The 16159-nt window shown below is 34.7% G+C and overlaps 1 protein-coding gene and 1 long non-coding RNA gene across 7 annotated transcripts; both read right to left on the reverse strand.

Annotated features, from left to right (window-relative positions):
- Positions 1323-9098, reverse strand: LOC109728869 (vacuolar protein sorting-associated protein 22 homolog 1). 3 transcript variants are annotated; one of them, XM_020259405.1, is made up of 10 exons: positions 9014-9098; positions 8745-8903; positions 7887-7954; positions 6478-6554; positions 6268-6378; positions 4410-4545; positions 3547-3701; positions 3294-3401; positions 1970-2059; positions 1323-1860 (listed from the first exon to the last, which is right to left on the reverse strand). In XM_020259405.1, exons 4-10 carry the CDS (start codon positions 6526-6528, stop codon positions 1759-1761), a joined length of 753 nt encoding a protein of 250 aa, XP_020114994.1. In that variant the 5' UTR covers positions 6529-6554; positions 7887-7954; positions 8745-8903; positions 9014-9098; the 3' UTR covers positions 1323-1758. The 3 variants fall into 3 exon arrangements, with proteins under 3 accessions (XP_020114994.1, XP_020114993.1, XP_020114995.1); XM_020259404.1 differs by having other exon boundaries at positions 8982-9084; XM_020259406.1 differs by lacking the exon at positions 7887-7954 and having other exon boundaries at positions 8982-9084.
- On the reverse strand, positions 12769-14457 carry LOC109728753. 4 transcript variants are annotated; one of them, XR_002221082.1, is made up of 6 exons: positions 14367-14457; positions 14165-14269; positions 13993-14089; positions 13679-13913; positions 13514-13581; positions 12769-13397 (listed from the first exon to the last, which is right to left on the reverse strand). It is a non-coding gene; the product is annotated as an uncharacterized LOC109728753 (long non-coding RNA). The 4 variants fall into 4 exon arrangements; XR_002221083.1 differs by having other exon boundaries at positions 13679-13916; XR_002221081.1 differs by having other exon boundaries at positions 12769-13394; positions 13679-14089.

Genomic DNA, 16159 nt, shown 5'->3' on the forward strand with positions numbered 1-16159 from the left:
CAGAAATTAAAATACAAATTTGAAATTTAAAATTTGGAATTTAAAATTTAAAATTTAAAATTTAAAATTTAAAATTTAAAATTTAAAATTTAAAATTTGAAATTTAAAAATTAAAATATGAAATTTAAAATCTAAAATTTAAATTCAATTTTAAAATTTAAATTTTAAATTTGAAGTTTAAAAATTTAAAAATTAAAAATTTAAATTTAAAATTTAAAATTTAAAAATTGACAAAAAATTTAAAATTAATTTTTTTTAAATAACATATTAATTGAAAGGGTTTCGGGAGTTAGAGAAGTAAAATTGTCATTTTACATAGTATTACCGATTTCAGTAATGCAAGATACACGACCCCCCTCTCGTTAATATCTCTCGTTAATATTTTCGGTGCTCGATTTGTAATACTACATTAACAACTAGATTACATAGCCAATGAACCAAACACAATAATCCTAATAATATTGCATGTAATCTTGTCAGAATAACTCGAACCAAACGTCTCTTAAGAGGCAATTGCTTATATACATTTAAAAATTTTCAAACTTTCTTACTTATCCCAATGAAAAAGCTAAAATTTAGAATAAATTTTTCTTTTTTTACCATTTCAAGTTCTTTCAAATATATTCCTAATCCTTTCAAATATATTTATAGAATTAGAAAAATAATTAATATTATTATTTTTACAAAAACTTTAAATATCATTTCTATGGTTTCACACTTTCTCATTTTAGTATCATATAGTTTAAAGTGTATCACTTTCGTACCCTATATAATTTTATTTCTCTTTTTATTACCACTCTACTAATTTTTTTTGTTAAATCAATGACAAAGTTAAATTAAAAGATACTAAAGTGAATATTCGATAAACTATAGATGGAGTATCTAAAGCTTTTTGTATATGATTTAACGAAAAATTAACAAAAGAACTGATGAAATGAGAAAAATGAAACCAGAGACACTAAATTGATACACTTTAAAGTAAAAAATACTAAAATAAAAAATTCCGAAATCACAAGAGTGGTATTTGAAGTTTACCTCTATTTTTTCTTCAAATGCAAAATTTAGAATGACTCACGCAGGAAAAATAGAAGATCAAATCATGGAAAGTGATACACATGACAACTTTTCAGTTATAAAAGAAATTGGCAACACATACTTGATCAAGATCAACAAATGAGAAAAGAAAACGCAGAGAATTTGTGGCTGCAAATTATTTTTTCACAGGATGCCAGGTAGAACAAACTATAGGGAAAAAAATGTCCTAAGACCCTCTGAACTTTAGCACTTTTTTAACTGCTAAATAGCACTCCGAAAGTCAATGAAACTCCCTAAACTTCATCAAATAGTTAAATAGATCCCTCTCCTCAATGAAAGTTACTAATTACACAACTCATTTGATTGTATGTTAGGCACATAATTTTATGAGGATTCAAAACACACTCACAAAACCCAAGTTTCATGGACAAGCATGAGGATTGAAGGAATGAGGTGAATCTGTCTTCGATTTTTGTTGCTTTTTTTTTTTGCATTACAACAGAAGAAATAAATTTCTGCATTTAAAAACTTTATAAGAATATTGCAAGACATGTAATTCAAAACTACTTTGGATCCACAAGTTTCTCGATTTTACCAAGTAAAGGCTTCGATAAGCTCATGTATTTATTTCTATACATGTGTTCGCAGCGATCTTCTGTTTGATCTCATGAGAAATAGATGTGCAAGGATATCCAATTAGATGGATCGAACACTTATAACTTTTCAAGCCATGAGATCGACAGCAACAGAAATGGGAGCAACACAGGGGAACCAATACCTACGTTTTCCATCTCGATGGCCATCATCAATCATAGCAAGGCCTTCCTGCATAAACCAATGTGAAATCATTGTAAACGTATGGAAAACAAAAACAAATAATTTTACAGGGTAAAAAGAAACAAGTACAAGGAATCTGTTCTGCATCAGTTCTTACTTTTAATAAAGTTTCGAGGGCATCAGTCGCACGGCCTGAGGACCATGAGAGTGCCTTCTGGACCTGTTCTACCGTTACATAGCCTTGGACCTGCAAAAAATTAAAATTTAGGGAAGATGATTCCGTTTTTCAGACTAGATAAGAGACCATGTTATGTGTTAAAGCGACAGGATTAGTGATCTATATTCATACTCTTTACCATACATAAACAAAAGGCAATGAAGATGAGCACAACGATATCATAACTATCCAATGCTATATTGTGAAACGAGTATGGATAATTGTAAGCAATATATTTGCGGAGTAACAAAATCTAGACAACAATTAGAAAGGTAATAAGGGCGAAATGTAGAGAGGCCAGGAAATACTAAGCTTTATCTGAAATTGTTTGTTAAATTACATGAACCAACTGTTGTTCTCCAAAAGCTTAGACTACTAGAGAACAGTATTTTTAATATTTATATCTCCCCCTCACGTCTAGGCTCAAAACTTTTTTGATAGACCCAAGACATAGATTTGAATTAAATTGGAGGAAATTATATAATGCTAGGAGTCTACCAGAACTAGAATTCAGAACCTCCTGCTCTGGAACCATGTTAAACTATATAAAACAACCGTTATTATCCAATAGATTAAGTATGCCCTTTTGGTCCACGCTTGCATTGTTACTATAAGCATTAGCAACCATTTGAATTGCCTTTTCTTTGGAATAAGGACAGTTGAGAAGGTTCCTTGAGATTCACAAGGTAATTAGTGCAAAAGGTAGAGAGACCAGGAAATACTAAGCATGGAGATTCCTGGGGTGTGTTTTAAATGGCAAACATGCGGGTGTTCAGAAGCATATCATAATGCACAACATGATGATCCATATGCCAAGTCCTACAACCTTAATTCGGAAGTGATGATTCATTTGCATGCATATCATCCTCTATCAATCGCAAACAAACTTTAGTGCTTCAGATAAATTAGCACAAAGATTATTGTTTCACTCAAGGCCCCTGTAGTCAAAGGCTTCCTCAGTGTAGATTCATAGAATAAAAATGAACCCTTCTCAAATTCCTATTATCAAAACAGCCATAAGAATGCAATTCAACCACCTAAAATCACAAATCTACAAAGCTTTCTTACACGGGATTAGTATTTCAAAAAGAAATGTGAATTTTAAAAAAAGATATTTAACAATAAGTATGAAACGAATAAGTTCTACCCTAATCAGATGAACTTCACAGTTTACATTTGAGAGGATATTTACCTAAATTGAAAAGATAGTCAAAATGTACCAAGAAGTTTTCAGTAACAAAAACTTGATAGAAGCAAAACAAACCTGAGCCACTTCCAGAATTTCATTATGGTCTTTGTTCAACTCAGTAGGAACTGACCGCACTAGTTTTCTCTTGCCAATTGAAATAACTTCAAAACCACTACCAAGAACCTGGAAGTTCATATGACAAAAATTGACATCATTTCCAACATAACTACTTAACTTGGTGTGTGAAAATGATGCCGCTAAAGAATCATAAGCCAACAATAAATTCAATACAAGCAGAAATTACGAAAATTCAGCTTCTATTTCCAACCTTTAGCTTACTTATGGCACGCAAACAATCATCTTCAGATACTGCTTCACGAGCAGTTTTTCGCTTTTGAGCAAGCAGACTGCATAGCTCCTGCAAGTTTATCAAACCACCATTGTGCGATCTGGTTGCCATGCATATGTCGACAATCTGAACTCCTGCCATATCAAACACCTTCTATAAGAGAAAGGAAGTACCAGAATCAAATGATTTGTCGATAATCATGAATCTTTTGCAGCCCATTAAAATAAGCTAACCCTTGGAAGTAAGATCCTAATCAAGTGTTGGCCTTCCTAGCGAAAGAACTACAGTTTAGGCATTAGGTACTAACCTAGCAAATTTAACTCCAGCAAACTGGTAATCTGGCTGAATTTAACCAAAAAATTGAAGGCAAACTGATTTTCTTAAATACTTTATAACTCGGACTACGATTATCCTTTTAAATGCTTATAAATCAAATATACTATACATTTTCATTTCCTAAGACGCCGAGGTGGTTACATCTGAGAACAAAAGTAAAATCCCATGGCATTAGTGCAGAAATCGAACATGTCAGAGAGTCAACATATAACTGTCTCATATAAGACAAAAGACTTGACAAGAAAAAGCAGTACAAATCCGAAGGAGAAGACCTGCAGCGCAAACTACTACTGAACAGAAACCAGAAAACAGAACGAAGAATTTTACTTTCAAGTGTCTATGTTATCCAGCCTGCCTTCCAAAGCATCTAGAGTATAATTCATACAAATGCAGAAAGAACGACATAGAGTAAGAGCATCTACTTTACATCTCATGATAGGAAAAAAAAAAAAAGAAAAAAGAGGAAAACATGATTTAAATTATTTGCACAAGATGAATGTGCCAACCGAGCTCGTAGTAGAAGTCACCAATCCCTAAAAGCTCCGCCCATACTCCCTTATTAGAAGCCAAGGGATCCACGCCAACTTTCGCACACATCTCATGGAATTGCGCCCTGAACGTAGGGTTTTTACGTATGTCATTCTGCAGCACAAGATGTACAAATTTACAATGGTATACCAAAAGAGTGAATGATATTAGCAATTCTAGCAATTCAAATTCACAAATAAGTCAAAACTCCAATTCCCTGTAATAATTGTGTGAACATTCCAGAAGAACAAAGCCCAACGCTAATTCAGACACAAAAAGTATCTAAAGAGTTTGTCAGAATAACCAGTTTGCAAGAAATTACTCATCTACTATGATCTCAACTAACTCTCATATCAAATTCACAAGAAAATTTTACGAATATAAATTTTCCTTAACATTAACAATAAAATAAAATAATACTTTGTAACAAAACTGATGCAAGAAAGGTTAAAAAAAAAAACAAATAATAAGCTAACTCATTTGGTCTTGTTTCTTTTTTTGGTCTTTATCAACAGAATTTTTGTATGAAATAGTGTAGGAGGTAATGGCAGATTACTTGCAATACAGCAAGAGAGCGAGAGAGAAAGAGAGTGAGCAAGCTAGGCTACTATACTTTCGAAGGCATGGAGGCTTACTTGCTTTCAAGTTGTTTTCGATGGGACATCTAATTCGGTGATAGGCTCAGTTAAAAATGATCTACAGTGTTGGAACTATTTAGAAACCAAATTTCATAATTTTTTTTACATCGCTTGCCTAGTGAACGAGTAACCTCAAAATGAAAGGCCGAAAATAAAAATTTCATAAAAAATAGTGATAAAAGACAAATTTCAAATTGGAAGCATTGATCTTGTTCTCGATGGTAAGTAGAATTTTCTATTAAAATTTCACCTATTACTACACTGTTGAATTGCAAACATGCTACTTCGTCAATTAAAATAGTCATATTTTAGACCCTTTAATCACCTGGCAAATGATGTCAAAAAATTACAAAATTAGGCTTCTAAATGGTTTTAATAGCCTAAATCATGCCTAACGGAGCCGATCGTCGAATCCGATGTCCCATCATTGAAAACAACTTGAAAGCACATAGGCTTCCGTGCCCTCGAAAGCACAGGAAACATACCATATATATATACATATATATAATATATGGGAATAATGTACAGAGATCCCCTGAACTTTAGGTCTTTTTCAAACAAACCCCTAAACTTACAGCTTATTGGTAATTAGGCTACCAAATTTTAAATAGTTTAATAGACCCCTTCTTCAGTTGAAGTTACCAATTACACGCCATTTTGGTCGTATGTCTTGCATATAACCCTGTAAAGCTTCAAACATATTCTACCGAATTTAAAAAAAAAAAAACAACAAAAATCAAAGATAGGTTCACCCTATTCTTCAATTCTTAAACCTAATTATTAAAACAGGAAGGGAAAAGAATGGTTCTTTATTTTTTGAAGTCTTACAAAATTATGTGCAAGACATGCAATAAAAAAGGCTGCGTAAATAGTAAGTCCAATTACTATCCAATAAAGTTAGGGGATCTAATTGCCATAATATTCAGATGCGTGATTGAGAACGAGCTAAAGTTCAGGGGGCCTTCATACATTTTTCCCTTTCTTAAAAATTATTACTATCTATCACTTGGCTAGAGTGTGTTGCAAGCTAACCAATCATGCCAACAAAAGAAAAATCCTTCATCTTGATATTAAGTTATATAGAATTTGTGTTAAAAAGAGGCAACGATGACAAATGAGGCTTGAACAAATTAATAACTTGTGCACGGAGATTCAACAACATAAAAATAAAAAAAATAAAAAAATAAAAGATTAAGACCTTATGTTTGCGAGCAAATTCTTCTAAATGAGATCGAAAAGTGGCGAGCTGCTCCTTCATGAGATCTGCTCTAATCTTGGCAACATTTTCCCCAACAAGACGATATTGATCCTAAAAGATTATTAACCAAAATAATTACAACAAAAAAATCTTTAAAAAAAGCAAATTCGCTCGATGAATTGTGTTTAAAAGGGAAAGGAATTGACAAACCCTAGCAGCTGCGGCACTTTGTAGACCGGCGATTCCTGGGCGCCTTCTCATGTTTCTTTCTTGATCGAAAATTTAATCTAAGGTGGCCAAAAAAGAAAAAGAAATCAGGGTTTGATTTGATTTTTAGGGAAAATAGGAAGGATTCTTTGATCCTTTGCATATATTTTGGGTTGTGTGATTGTTTGTTTACTGAGATTTTTTTTTTTTGAAGGATTTGTAATTGTTAAGAAGATAGAGCAAAATAGGATTGGTGTAGGACTGGACAATTTAATCCCAGTCCCACGTTTGGTGTACAGTAGATAATATGGAATTGGAAAAAATTCTTTTTTCAATTATGATTCTTTTTTTAATTTAAATCTTAAACAGAAGAAAATTGAAAAAGAAAAATCTAATTGCGTAATCATAATGAAGAGCTCTTCTTCATGACAAACTAGCAAAAAAAGTTGTAGATGTGTAAATTGAAAAGAACTATATAAATATGATTTCTAAACTATTGAATCTCATTAACATTAATAGACAAATAAACTTTTAAATTTAGTAGTAAAAGAATATCAACACCACCAAAAAGCAAATAATATCAGCTGAACTATATAAAGAAACTTATATAAGAAAATTTTCGGAAAGTATAAAATGTCAAAATTTAACAACACTGCATGAAATTTCTAGAATCTATCTACTATATATGCATCTTAAATTAGAAAAGAAGCTCAAAAACATTCATAAAGAATATCATTCCGAACTCAGACCTCAAAAACTAAAGTGATTCATATGCTTTCTACACAGGCTTGGTCTGTTAATTTTAAGGGATACCCTCTTTTTCATTTTTTTTTTTAAGTTCAAAGAAGTAAAGAAAGCATTGAAGTCTAAAAAATTTAAAAATAAAAAGCAATTAGTCAAGATATATTGTAGAATGTTCTTCTATCTGCTTATAGACCTTCTATTTTACATCGCGAGGCCAGGCTAGTCATATAAACTAGCAACTCTTGGGAAGTTCAAGTATTCAACTTTTAGCCCTTAATTTCAAGTAAACTCACACTACTAACTGTGCACACTGTCACTTAAAAAATTTTGAATAGTTTGAAGTTGGTAAAACTCATTCCTTCAACTCGACAAGTACACACAACTGCAAAATTTCAAGTACACACTGTCACTTAACAAACTTTGAATAATTTGAAGTTGGTAAACTAATTCCTCCGACTCGACAAGTACACACAACTGCAAAATTACTGTAAAAAGAACATTTTTAGAAAGAAAAAGGAATTGCCTCAACTTCGTTAACAAGTGAAAGATTGCAATTCCTAGCAAAACTTGAAACTCTTATACTAAAGACCAACTCGGCATTGATATCCAACTAGCAAGAGGATGTAAGTACTGAAGAAGATGAAGCTGCAAATGTGAGACCATCTTACTTATTCTCGGCTTTGGTCTTCTCGTTGTCCTCCCAGGCCCTTACTTATAGGTGCTCTTTTCTCCAACTCTACTTGCACAAGCGCAACATATGCGAGAGCAATTCTTATCAGGTAAATCTCGTTTGTTAACGCGATATAGCACTACTAAGACAGAAAGTTCAATTCCATTTGTAATAATTTAATCTCATAGGTGAACCTCTCATTTTCTATTTCACTAAGATACCGGTGATAAAGCTGCATATTTGTTTCCTCCTATGAATCTTACTGATTGTGTGGGTATGATTTTTATTTTTCTTTTCCAAAAATGATATTTTAGGTTCAGAAAGCCACAGTAAAGTTGTATCAAGAGCGATTCCATTAAAAAATGTCTACTTTTGAGACTACTATAACATATTTCAAATTCCAAAAATCTATATCTTTGCATTTTATCGTACATATATTTGACTCTCTCGAAATCAAATTGATAGTTTCAAAAGTGATTAATTATATCCTATATTCTTAGAATCCAACATCCCATGTTTTAATAAATTCTTCTAAGATGAAACCCTAAAACCTTCTGCATAAGCAGAGAGAACACCACTGCCCTAACTAAATGTAGTCAGGTAATATCTACACAGAAACTTCAAATTGGCATGTGCACTTGGAGTGGACAAAATGGTTATGAACATGGAAGTGGGACTCATCGAAACTGCTCCGATCAAGCAACTCATCGAAACTAAATCTGTCGACTACAATTTGACATGCGATCCATAATTCTCTGATTCAAATTAATCCACCACAATCACAATGACAATCACAAACAATGACGCCAAAAAATTAAGCACAAACAAGACAATATTGGAGTGTGCGATTCCACACCTGAGCGAGCGATTGGTGAGCGTCGGCGTCGAGGGCGGCGACGGTCGCGACGTCTTTGAGGACGGTGACGGTGCGCTCCCACGTGGGAGCTAGAGCTTGGGAATGGCCGCACCAGGGCACGAAGAACTCCACCAAGACGACCCCATTGGAGGCCAAAACCTAGCACCAAAACCTCGATTCAACTCTCAAATCGAAAGAAAAACGGAGAGGAAGAGATCGAAAAGATTCGATTCGAACCTAAGGGGGAGAGGAGGGGATCGAAGGATCACCTTCGATTTGAAGTTGAGATTACCGCATCTTAGGGTTTGCGTTTGGGAGGAGAGAGGAAGAGGAATTTTTTCATAAATAATCCTATCGATTTTTATAATTATAAAAATAATTTTTTAAAAAAAATAATTATAAAAAAATATCTCTAAATGTAGTGAATGATTCACCGTATTTATAACTTTTCTTTAGAAATAAAAAAAGAATAAAAATGGTGAACCATTTACCGCTTTCACAACCTTTATTGTGCGGCTTTTGGACAAAGCGAGAGTACATCTAAGGATTCCATCTACTTTCAATGGCCTAACCCAGCTATGATATACGCAAACTCCTATGATCAGTTGAGACTCGCACAACTTCAGGTAGGTTTCAACTTTTGATGCTCCCTCACTTCATCCTGCCGAAAAAACCTTTTTATTCCTGCTGCTTTGATTTTTAATGGTTATTGTTTTTGGCTTGTGCAGGCACCAATTTATCAGCAACTTCTGAGCTTTGGGCATCATCAGAATTGCTAGCAGGTATTCCAGCTATTGCTACTTGTTCCAGATTCATTGTTGTTAGGAAGAGACATTTTAGCTTGTTGAAATCAGCACCTTCTCATTTAAGTATTCTGTAGTAAGAATCTGATATATACAGATAGACTCTGATTGGGTAACTTCTGTAGCACGTGTATTCTATGTTTTCATGACACTATTTGATGAAAACATATTTTTGATATTTCTATTTGTGTTTGCATTGTTATAAGCAATTGAAAAGAGCCTAGTATATTGAATGAATCTACTTCTTTCGCTTCCGTTGGTTATAGATGTTGTATGCAGCCATATTTACAACATAATTGAATAGGTGGAACCAAGAGAATGTTAGACATTAGTTTCTTTTATGTTCATCCATTAGATGCCGTAGTATGTGCTGTTAAAAGTTAAGAACTCTAGAATGAGAGCTGATTCACCAAATTTAGATCTATAGCGAGTACTTAGGGTTGCATATCAATTTGAGTAATGTGTATAAAATGTCGCTTGATCACACACGCATCTTTCTCACGTAAGATAGATGCTATTGACTTGCCTATCTATCTTTTCTGTTGGGCTCTTGCACTGGGCATATTCGTCAGTCGGTCAGTTCATGTTGGGAACGCCCGGAAAAAGAACACTTCATCTGCAGGTCCAACTGTAGAATCTGCTTATAACTACAACAAATCAAACAAAACTTTTGGATTTGTCTACTGTTTAACCTGTAATGCCGTATATGATGAGCACTCACAAGCAACAAACCTAAATGAAGTCACTTAAGTTTTGATTCTTAATTTTGAGGAGATTTGTAAAGTCAAACAGTGTTGATACTTCTCTAAGCAATATTCCTTCTCTGTTTCTCTTGCTAATGCATAAAAGTGTTAAGATAGAAGAGTTATTTTTTACTAGATCAATTTTTTGGGTAATACCGCATCAGTGTTCCAAAGGTTCTCAAGTTCAATTTCTCTAAGGCATAGTTTATTTAACACTCACCATGATACATTCCGAATCGTTTCCTACTAGATCGATCACTTGGATAACAAAAAAATAATTCCAACCAACCAAAATCCCTTCTAGGAAGCAAGAATACACTTTTTTGTTCAAACTTTACTGCGGTTGCAACACAACAAAGCCAAAACTGCAACAGATATAGCTTCCTCCCTCTTGTCCTACTCCAAAGTCCAAACCTACTACTATTTTTGGACCTTCCCATGAACAATAAATACCCAGTTTCTAGATGTTAGCATGCAGAGTTATCCTCTCCCTGGCATGGACTTTATACGGCTCTATTTCCAGTATAAATCTGTCCCCTTGTTCTCTCCTTCATTGTACCTCAACCAACATGGATGTCCATGTACTGTGTTGGATGTGGCCCACGTGATATATTCAAGACGATCCATAAAGATACGGTCAATCTATTTAAGTCGATCTATAAAGATATTGTAGATCTTACGGTTAGGATGTATCTGGACACGTCCTTGAGGGACGGACGTGATTTAACATCCTTATGTTAAGTTATGTATATAATATAAATATGTAACATACGGGAGTCCCGGTCTAACCCTAATCCAATTGTCTGTGACGGCTCCATCTCCGAGGATAAGAAAATTAGACTCGAAACGTCCCGTCTTTTTGCAGATCGCAAATAAGGACGAATCACGAGCAAGGATCGCCGTCAACAATTCAGATTTTGAAATCGAAATCATGGCAGTAGGTACGATCCTAGTTTCTCATAAAGTTTCTACCATGTGGTATTAGAGCCCGACTTTTTGTTGAATTTTCGTTTCTTTTAGATTCCTTTTCATTAAAAGAAAATAAATAAATAAATATATTCACTGATTGGTTTGCGTTAACGGTGACGTCGGCCGACCTCAATCGAGATCAGCGTTTGGAGGAACGACATCACGAACCCGACCACATTAAGCGATTTCAATTAAAAAAAAAAGATTAGCGGCAAGATTTTTTGACCATTAGAATCGGTGTCGGCGTTTCGGCCAGATTGCGCCGCTCTTGCGGTTGCGTCAGGTGGGCTCTCAAGGACCGCATGCAACATATATATATATATATATAAAGAAAAATGAAGGATGGGGTGGCGTGGCAGACTCGCGCCACCACGCCACCCCGGGCGCACAAGGCGCAGCCCACAAGGGGCCGCACTAGGCAGCCCGTAATGGGGCTCCCTAGGTGGCAGTTAAACAAAAAAAAAATAGTGACTGCCTTACGACCCATTTGGGCTGTACGAGACAGTCCATAAAGGGCTGTCTGGGTGCAGCCAGCACACAAAAAGAAATAGGGATTATTTATTTATTTCTTTAATAAAAAGGAAAATAAAAAGGATATATATATATATATATATATATATATATATATATATATATAAAAAATTAATTTTGGTTTATAATTGTCACGCCCGGGTACCAGCGGAAGCATATCCGGTACGTGCATAGACCCGTCATACACCTGCAGTATATAAGGTGTCTACAAAAAAATAAGTCGATAGGAGAAAAACATAGAAAAATCCTATCCTGATATCAGAGCAAAGTATAAGTTCAAATACTATCAACAGAGAAACAAAGAGTAACCAATCCAAAAATTCTCCATCATGAAGAAACATAAAGACTATAAGTTCAGGTTCCAAAACTCATATACATCACAGGGTACACAAAAATATCTGTACAATGATAGTCTCTCTATACACTGGGACATCACCCTCGGCCGTAGCCCGAGTAGCAAGGTGATCGACTAGCAAGCTCTTAGCAATGTCTAGCTAGACGCGACTCCCTTACCACGATCCCTAGCCTCTCCTGTAGATGATTCTGTAAAAACAACAATAAAAAGGGCATGAGAACTATTAACAATAGTTCCCAGTGGGTAAGTCGCCAGCCTCGGCGAATTACACCACTAGACTCATAATGTACTAAATGAAAGTAAAAGCGACAATTGTATGATATGTATATGCAATGCTAACAGGTAATAGGCATGTAATCAACATGTAATCATGATTTCTGCAGTACTGAATCAACTGAATAATAGAAGCATAGCAACTACTATAAACATGAATATGAATATGGATGTGTAAGTAAATACTGTACACTATAACTGATGAACATTCATTACTATCCTTTGTCATTAAGTACTTTCATTTCATTCATAAGGGCCTATTCAAGGTAGTCCAACTTGCGCCGCGCCTAATGGTCCCGTGGTAGTATACACTCCCCACGGCAATCCACTTCGGCACCCAATCCCGCACGGGCGAGCAACTGTCGCGTAGGCCAACTCCGGAGTGCCGGCTTGTAGGGAGCGACCCTCACAAGCGTGTGCGAATGAGCACGATGGCAAGCAAGCAAAATCCATAGTCCAGCATATCTCAAACATCATGGCATAGTATGCTATATTCTTACTCTCGATCTATTGATCGAAATTCTCCATAGAATAACAATGACAATAGCTAGTATCCACTAGATTAGTAAGCGCATGAAAGTAATGCTAATTCATATATGGCATTAGAACTTGCTACTATCAAGTACTATCAAAACAGTCACAAGTAATGTCATTGTTATCTACTCTACAAAAGCATAATTAATATGTTCATTAGTTACTCAACTGAACTAACATAAACATGAGCATAAATACAAATATGCATGATTTCCCGCTACTTCATTGAGGTTCTAGTTCCATTATGTCAAACGTTAATAGCAAAAATATCCCAAATCCTTTGGCAACCATATAATGACGCTAACGCACGACTATATCAATTCTATAGTAACATATAGAACATAGGGGAGCTTCACTTGCTCTGGTTAGGTCAAACCCACCTATTATTAGGCTCAAATCAGTTCAACGACGTCCCGAAATTCAGCTCTATTAGACTTCAGCCCTGCTGAAAATAAAGCATCAAAACCGTGTCGAGACGATTACTTAAGAATCCAATCCCGGCAAAACTCTTCATTAGAATAAAGTAGTAACTTGAATCCCTGGTTTGGGTTACATTAGTACCTCAAATGTAACCTCCAAGAGTCCTCACAAGTCAGTCGAAGACGATCCCAAGCTCGATTGCAATCTTGCTGTGAACAACGTCAAAATGGCATCAATATGCTTGTATACGTGTTAAAATAGCCGAAATCTAGTGATTTCAGTTTTCTAACTGAAATTTCAACTTACCCTTAGTTTAACCACCTTCCAAACTAGTCCCCCAGGTCACGAAATTAGCTCAACGTGGTTCGCAAACCTACTGCGAAGAAACAATTCCAAACTGCTTCAATTACTACTAGATTATCATATAATGGAGGCTCAAATCTTGCTTGTATAAATTCCTTGTAACTCTGGTTGGCTGGTTGATATATGCTCGACCTAGCCCACGAAGGCCAGGTATTCAGCCCCCAACCTGACCTCCAAGCTGCTGCGGCACATTCCAGCACATCTTTATTGATAAGCTTATAGTGATATCAACTTAAGGCAACTAGTTCACAAGTTACCTCTTTCTACGTTCCAAATCTATTCCTCCTCTGAATTAAGATTGAAAACCATAATAATTCAAGCTTCTATGGCTGCTAGAACTCCTCTTTACCTCAGCTGAATACAAGAAATCCAACATCACCATTAACTTAACAATTAACACATCAAACTATACAATAGTTGAGTGGTTACCTTAGTAATCTTCCATTCAGCTATTTGCTGCAAAAGAGCTACGAAATACTCCTCTAATTCCTTCTTTTTCTTCCTCAATCACAGCTTCAACTCACTCCCTATCAGCTGGTATCAAGTAGAGTAACAAAATCAAACCTAAACCATTGCCTCTAGGTAGAGAGAGAAAAGAAAACTTTAGAGAGAGAGAAAAAAAGCTTCAAACCCCTTTTGCCAAGCTCCAGCAAGCTTATCTGAACATCAGGGGTCGAGCTGGGCATAAGGGATAAGAACATGAAGCAAAAAGACCAAAAAAACTCTGCTGCCACGCACCTGCTGCTGCTGCTGCTTGCTGTACCGGTAGAACATAATGCCTGTACCGGTACACAATGCAAAAATAACCCAATTCGCGGGAGTAATGCACATTCTTGTCTCCGACAATCCGATCACTCTCTAACTTGTCCAAAAACTTGTCCAAGCCTTTTAGAACATATATGATAGTTCCACCTATCATCCCACACACTCGAACTTCGCAATTTGCACAAGTTCAGTGTATTACAATAATTTTTTTTATAATGTGACTTATTTATGAAGAAGTCTATATATTAAAGTTATGTATAACTTTTGGTATTTATTATATATAATTTCTATTCTACTTGTTTGTTTATTCATAATATAAAGTAGTATGTTTAGTTTAATATTTTACGGTATATTTTTGTATTATTATTCTAAACACACATAAGGTGATCATGAAAAACTTAGAGTAGAATATATAGACTTTATACCGACTATAATTTTTGAGTCACATAAGGTTCTTAAGAAAATTATTCAAGACTTTTATTATTTTTCCGCTGCGTTTTAGAATAATATGAAATTCTCGATCATTCATATCATATACGGACTTGTGAGATTAATTATGTCTAGGAGTAGCCACAACATCCTAGTCATGATATTTGATCACTTATGGTATTTTTACAAGATGATATTGATTTAAAGTTAACCCGAAAATTCATATGGATTTCTAATTTATTTTTAAATAGTCATTCAATGTCAAATAAGGTTATTTGTATTTTTCATTATGCTCAGGAGTAGCCACAACATCCTATAGATAATGAAAAATATATAAGGTATTAATGATATTGAATTAAAGTTTGACTATTTATTGCAGTCAAATAAAATAATTTTCTGAATTTTGACTGGACTAAGATAGTGGATTGAATTTCTAGATAGCGAGTTTCTTATGCCCACAGGTATAGAAATCTTGTTATTTAGAAATTAGTTTTCTGCTAGTCTTATTATTAAAGTAGATTAATTCTATGCGTGTAGCGCCTCTGCCCACAGGAAGGTAGAATTTATCTTATCTAAAGATTACTATCTTATAGTAAGCGATAAAGTTCAATATTTTCTTTATTTTTGCAGCTTTTTCCTCTACCGCATTTCTTAATGATGTTTCTCGTATTTCTATACTTACTGGGGACAATTATTTTGATTGAAAAGAAATTATTTCTTTTACTTTGGGTTATATGGATTTAGACTTGACTCTGCACGTTGAGCAACCGCCTAAGGTAGTGGGGCAAATGACTCCACAGTAGGAATCCGCGCAGGAAAAGTGGGAGTGATCCAACAGCTTAAGTTTGATGCTCATAAAGTCTAGAGTATCAAAAAGCATAAGGGGGTCGATTCCAGAATGTGATAAAGCCAAGGATTACCTAAAGGCTATTGAGGAGCAGTTTGTCAACTCCTATAAAGTTTGGCTCGAAAAAATAAGATATTGAAACTATCTATATTTGTTATGATCTCATTTAGTTAATATTTCTAAAAACATATGGTGGATTGACTCTGAAACTATTGTACATATTTCAAATACCATGCATGGTTTTCACAATCTAATGATGTTAAAGCCAAATGAAAGGATTTTAATTAGCGGAGAAGAAAACAAATCTCATGTTGAAGCCGTATGAAAGTTTATTTTAGAACTCAGTATTGGTTTTGTACTTGAATTTAAGGATACTTTTTATG

The sequence above is a fragment of the Ananas comosus genome, linkage group 24, assembly GCF_001540865.1.
Source record: "Ananas comosus cultivar F153 linkage group 24, ASM154086v1, whole genome shotgun sequence".
Taxonomy (NCBI): Eukaryota; Viridiplantae; Streptophyta; class Magnoliopsida; order Poales; family Bromeliaceae; genus Ananas; species Ananas comosus.

Excerpts from the sequence above, each read along its gene's own strand:
- LOC109728869 (XM_020259405.1), bottom strand. The coding sequence starts at position 6,528 with ATGAGAAGGCGCCCAGGAATCGCCGGTCTACAAAGTGCCGCAGCTGCT. Across the intron at positions 3,702-4,409 it reads TGACTTCTACTACGAGCTCG|GAGTTCAGATTGTCGACATA; the intron begins GTTGGCACATTC and ends TTGATATGGCAG. Across the intron at positions 1,861-1,969 it reads CCCTCGAAACTTTATTAAAA|GAAGGCCTTGCTATGATTGA; the intron begins GTAAGAACTGAT and ends TGGTTTATGCAG.